The sequence below is a fragment of the Oncorhynchus clarkii genome, chromosome 5 (genome assembly GCF_045791955.1).
Source record: "Oncorhynchus clarkii lewisi isolate Uvic-CL-2024 chromosome 5, UVic_Ocla_1.0, whole genome shotgun sequence".
Classification (NCBI taxonomy): Eukaryota; Metazoa; Chordata; class Actinopteri; order Salmoniformes; family Salmonidae; genus Oncorhynchus; species Oncorhynchus clarkii.
The window spans coordinates 22,454,491-22,460,757 of NC_092151.1; the positions used below are offsets into that span (position 1 = coordinate 22,454,491).

Sequence of the window (6,267 nt, forward strand, 5' to 3'; positions counted from 1 at the left end):
TTTTTTTGAAATAGCATTTCGCACTGGAGAGGTGCGCAATGCTTTCGCACGCCGACCTCCTGGATGCTCGCCTCGGTGAGTTATCGTCGCCAAACTCCGGTCTTCAACTCTACTGTAAGCTGGAGGCACTTCTAATCTAAATCAAGCAGAGAAAATTTACAATTTGTTTCTTATTTTATCTTAATGTCAGTTAAGTGAGATAATTCATTGGAAAAGTAATTATTATATTACTGCGTAATTTGATTTAACCGTTTTCTAAATTATTGATGTGATCAAATGGAATTAAGGAGTAGCCTAGATTAAACGCTGTAGCCTATGATACTTATGTGCTTGTTTAAAATACAGTTAGTGTCTGGTTTTATTCATAATGTAATGTCCACTTCGATGGTTTCATCATGTTTTTAGAGAGCATTTTGTAAAATGACAAAATGTTCAACCAATTATCTGCATTGCATGACAAACTAGTATCCTCTTGCCAGACTTCGTTAGCTTCATAAAAGTGTCACTTTCGATAATCTAACTAAACAATGTATTTTAACAATATATCATACTAATTTACATTTTTCCTATGCATTAGCCTATACAGAATAGTTGTGACATTGCCTTTAAATTCTGACCGGGTGTTGTCTATCCAGGGATGAAGGATGCCGCGGCAGAGCTACTGGGTCACAGGGAGGCTCTGAAGTGCAGGCTAGGTGGTGGAGTTGGACCTGACCCCGGCCACTCCGGCGAGCTAGCCCCGGGGCCAGACACCGTGGAGGGGACCACCATGCTCCCTGGAGACGATATCAACAATGGTGGATCCAACCCTTCCGGCGTGCAGGCCAACAGTAAAGAGCAACAGGACAAGCAGCAGCAGAATAACTCCAGCCAATCCGGAGGAAGTCAGAGTCAGAAACAGAAGCGACACCGGACCCGATTCACTCCAGCCCAACTTAACGAACTGGAGCGCAGCTTCGCCAAAACGCACTACCCAGATATCTTCATGAGGGAGGAACTGGCCCTACGGATCGGCCTAACGGAATCTCGCGTTCAGGTAACGGAATCTCGCGTGCAGGTTTGTTTGTGATATGGATTGGGAAATGTATGTGTCATAGCAAATGATTTTGAACAAGTAGCCTATAATAACACTGTAAGAGTAGTGTACTAGGGAAATTATGTGATGAAATGTGTATGCAATTTGCCCTCTCAACCCTCAAAAATAATGTAAATATTAACCGTCAGTGGGTGTTATTATTCTACTTCACGTGCACAATAACAATATTTCCTCAAGTAACTAGGCACCACGGCTAATTGCAACGTACATCTTCATTACAGTCTAAATTACCACTCGGTGAAAATATCCAACTCACAGCTGTTCTCACAGAAGTGCCAATATAATATAGGCTAAGTAGCTTGAATCTAAAGAAGATGAAGTGTAGACTATTGAAGGGATTAAAATAGGCCTACCATACATCTTCATACTGCGTAAAAATTTGGCCACTAGAAATGTATAATAACCTAAAATATTTGCCACTAATAGGCTATTCCCTTGGAACTAAAACTACATGTAATCCATTAGCGATATACTATAGGAGTATAGCATATAGGCCACGCCTTGTGTTCCACGAGCCAACCATATTTTATTTCCTTGTGTCAAAAATAATAATAGCTTACACCTGAACCTCGATTGTATTTTTTGAGGGCCTTCTTTTTGTTGTTAAAAGTATCAGGAAATACAAGATGTATGCTAGACTAACCTAAATCTCTGACAAAAACTGCACTATGTTATTATTTCACTTCACGTGCACAATAACAATATTGAGCGAGCTGTCCATGGTTCTGAAAATAACGCGCAAGAGCCCGGGTAATAACGTTCTACATCGATTTGATGCAAGACAAGTGTCCCAAAATTATGTTATTCAAGACAGAGCTGACAAAACCGGGATGTTATGAGATACAATTGTCCAGAATGAACGAACAGAACTAATAAACAAATCTAATTGGAGATTAAAACCGCTTTTACCATAGGTGCACCTCCGTCACTCTGTCTCGTCGTTGCCATTGTTATCGACATTCTACAGATGCCGCAGAATATTGACGTCTGATGGATGTTTAGGCCTAATGCCAAGTCTTTCTGAGCAGGGGCTAGTGACTGTTTCGTCAAATTTACACTATAGTGGCCTGGAAATAAAATGACATTGCTAACGTAGACAAATAATTAGTAGAAAACAACTTTGCCATTATTATAATGTCGTCATATTTACTTTGCTAGCTCATGGCAACTTTGCCATCTCTCTCAAGTTCGTCAGAAATAGCTATCAATGCTAACGTTAGCTAGCTAAAATGTGGTTGCTCTCCCATCAATATTAACTAGCTAGCGTTATACTGCATCTAATGTCAATCTTGAAACATCACAATGATGATGACAAAAGCTTTTCCTACTAATCCTTTTGAAATGTCATCGTGTTTCCCATCCACAGTTATGCATTTAAGATTAAATCTTCATCACCACCCATTGAGACCGCATTGAACAGAATTCTCAGCTGGGCATCATTCTTAAAACGAACGTTCAACACAAGATTGGGATGAAACGTGCAACCCATGCCTACAACGTTGCATTAATAAATCGACTTGGATAGTTACTATAATTTAAATTCCTTGAGTGTAAATTTTATAATATCTGAAAATTACAGATTGTACGTGGACATATTAAGGGCATCTTAATGTAAGCCTAGGTAGCCGATATAATTCATGAAAATAAGAATTTCCTAAATATGAGTGTATTTTTTCCTACTCAATGTATCAAAAACAACATTAAATTTTACATGCATACATTTGACTGAATTATTATGCACGGTAAACTACACAAAGGATAATGTGCAATGTGCATATGCAATAAGCCACACATACAACTCTCAATGGGCCCGATGAAATGATACAAGAGGTAAGGCTATTTTATTAGGCAATGACTTTAGTACTTAAATCCTAATAACGTTTCGTTTTGTTGTCCTATTGGAGTGGGCCTATATTTGTGCGTTCTCATGCATAATGAAAATGGAATGATAATTTTATCTTTATTATACCCTCACTATTAAACTATCTTTTACAACATAGTTACTTCTATATCGATATTGGGTGACAACATGACCAATGGTAGGCCCTAATGGTTTATTCTGTTTCCCTTTACATTCCATATAGCTCAGTTGTCAAAATAGCTCACGAGATTAATTCAATAATAGCTCGACATAGCAGTTGGTTTGGGTCCTCTGATGCATCGTCGTTCATTATCATGTAGCCCTTCTCACGATGATAGTGCAATAAAACCAAATCCATTATTATCAACCAATTTCTGAATTATTTATTGCGATAAGGGATTATTAAGCGGCAGTGGAAAATGCAGAGGAGTCGTTCACATGTGAAACTGTAACCGCGGTGATCATTATTATTGCACGGATCAATTTGGTTTCAATATCTTATTTACATAAAATAAGAATTAGCGAAATGACGAGCCCTTTATAAAGCGTATAGCCAATGATAATAATAATAGGAAGCCAGTGGGTAAAAATAGCCTACATCTGGGATGTCTCGAATGAGAAGGCGCATGCAGCTTGCGCTGTTCTCTTCTGAAATGGGCCTGTCAGAGTTCCATGTCTTAATGGCGGAAGCGCTGAACGTGTACTCTGTCTTTTAAACAGAATGAGAAATTGCATTTTCTTTCCTTTGAAGTGTAATGCATTTGAGGCCTGATTTCACGGCTGGCTGCTCGGTGGGATGGACTGAGATTGGGCCTCTTAATACTACGGCACAGTGTCTCAACCAAATCTTCACATTAATCATCGGCGCTAACCGGGTTAGGCCTACTATGAGATCTATATATTATAGACAGTCTCTCAAGGACCCGCAGAATAAACACTGCTTGTGCCATTTACAACTGAGGCCTAGGCCACATTAATAACACCTTTATTTCCGAAATACTAATATTATTGCTGCTTTGTGTAGGCCAAAAGTAAGTGTTTATATCCATGTTATGCAGCAAATTAGTTTGAAAGTACGAAAAAGTACGAAAAAGGTATGCACTCTACTGTAAATCGCTCTGTATAATTTTTTATAATATTCTAAATAGTAAACGGGTTTCGGATAGCCTATTTAAAATGCATATCAAAATCATGGGCTATAGGGCTCATAACAGTCACAATCACATATTGTCAGCTGGCTGGACCACCTATCGTGTTTTCTGACGTAGCCATTTGTATTTTATATCCATGGACTAATGCAGGCATCCCAGAGACCATTTACTGACATGGATTTTTGGCGTTATGTCATGTAAGATATCAAATCCTTCGTTTATGGCATATCATTTCATCCGATGTATATCATATCTAGTGTTATTCATGGAATCCGCTGATATAAATAAGATTTGTAATGGAAATATCTGTGTTATGGGCTTCCTGCTATTCTAAGAACCTACATCTCTTTCCCGTGCGTTAAAGTGACCGTATATATAAATGTACAGTAGCCTACTCATTGTGTCTCACATTGATGACATTGTAGCCAGATTCTAAGCCATTTCTCCCTCTCTCTCTCTACTCCAGGTTTGGTTCCAGAACCGACGCGCCAAGTGGAAGAAGCGCAAGAAGACCACCAACGTTTTCCGCGCTCCGGGAACGCTGCTGCCCACCCACCACGGCCTGCACAGTCAGTTCAACTCTGCTGCTGCCGCCGCCGCGGCCATGGGCGACAGCCTGTGCTCCTTCCACGCCAACGACACCCGCTGGGCCACGGCAGGGATGCCAGGCGTCTCTCAGCTGCAGCTCCCTCCAGCCCTGGGCCGCCAGCACCAGCATGCCATGGCGCAGTCCCTGTCCCAGTGCAGCCTGTCCGGCCCGCCGCCCAACTCCATGGGGCTATCCAACATGTCGTCGAACGGATCCGGACTCCAGTCTCACCTCTACCAGAACCCGTTCCCCGGGATGGTCCCGGCCTCCCTGTCCGGTCCCACCAACGTGACGAGCTCTCCCCAGCTGTGTAGCTCCCCGGAAAATGACGTCTGGAGAGGGACGAGCATCGCCTCCCTGCGGCGAAAAGCGCTGGAGCACACAGTATCCATGAGTTTTACTTAGTAGTAGGCCAACCACCACCAAGCCAAGCACCACGTTTTAAGCGTTTTTATTTTTACTTTGTTATCTATCATTTTTTGTTTTGTTGTTGAACACATCCAGCCCAATACAGTTGGACAAGGATGAGAATGTCTCCAAGCAAAAAAAGCAAGGCAGCTGCAAAACAACAGCCACAGATTTGTTGACACACTAATACTAAAACCAAACGATTTGAAGGTGGATAAATGGGTAAATGTTTAGCTTATTCATTTATGATGTGCATGTATTGATTTATAACTTTTATAACTTGATTTATTTTACATGTAGGCTATGTATATTTATTTATTTGTTTATCATTTTATTTATTAAAAAATATATATTTACCACCTCGTTTTCATTTTCTTTGTCTATAACAAAATAGTGCTGATATTTGCTACTGGAGTTTCTAACAGTTTCCACCGGCCGATGGTCGAGGGTGTAAAAACTCTCAAAAAATATTAAAACTCGTTTTTAATGTCACCTGCTGCACAGCATGTAACCATGATTGGCCACGGGCATGCGCAGTGCACGTGCAGAGCTCACACACCTGGGAGTTTTTTTTGTTTGAAAAGCATAAAAAGATTCATACAACGGAAGAGGAAGACAAGCGATAATCTCAAAGGAATCACACAACATGGAAACGAACTTGACTGCATGTGCTGGCCAAGGTAAATTTACGGAAACAGGCCTACTATAATTAAGACAAGAAAAATCGACTTGAATATAATCTGTTATATAGGATGTTTTGTGTAGAGGAAGCATCCTTGACTTGTTCCCATTTGGTCAGTTTGTGATATGTTCTAAATTATTGTCTGTGCTTATTATCATATCAGAATTTCTTAAATGTTTGATCTGATACTGAACAAACCATTTCGTTTCATGGCCATGTTTTTATCAATTGACTGTAAATGAACAAATTAAAATCATTTTCAATATGTCACATCACGAATCAACCTCCTTTTCTTGAACGTGAAATCAAATACTGACCTAATGTTTATTTTTATTTCCCTGAAATGCTTCATACCCGGACTCGGAGGCACGGGCATGAGTCACCGTTCTCCGGTGATATACGGTAGACCTACAATAAATAGGAAAACCGATGATCAAAACATCAAACTATCTAACAACGAGCTGTAAATAGTCTACAGTA

The 6,267-nt window shown here is 40.2% G+C and overlaps 1 protein-coding gene across 1 annotated transcript; it reads left to right on the forward strand.

The window, feature by feature from the left end:
- On the forward strand, positions 1–5,985 carry LOC139409900 (homeobox protein orthopedia B-like). Its single transcript, XM_071155306.1, has 3 exons — positions 1–114; positions 636–1,036; positions 4,575–5,985. Exons 1-3 carry the CDS (start codon positions 39–41, stop codon positions 5,100–5,102), a joined length of 1,005 nt encoding a protein of 334 aa, XP_071011407.1. The 5' UTR covers positions 1–38; the 3' UTR covers positions 5,103–5,985.
- The last annotated feature ends 282 nt before the right edge of the window (positions 5,986–6,267 follow it).

What these genes read in the sequence shown, in the direction of transcription:
- LOC139409900 (XM_071155306.1), top strand. Translation starts at nt 39, where the DNA reads ATGCTTTCGCACGCCGACCTCCTGGATGCTCGCCTCGGTGAGTTATCG. An exon ending in CTCCGGTCTTCAACTCTACT is followed by an intron (nt 115 to 635) that starts GTAAGCTGGAGG and finishes TTGTCTATCCAG; the next exon opens with GGATGAAGGATGCCGCGGCA. An exon ending in TAACGGAATCTCGCGTTCAG is followed by an intron (nt 1,037 to 4,574) that starts GTAACGGAATCT and finishes TCTCTACTCCAG; the next exon opens with GTTTGGTTCCAGAACCGACG.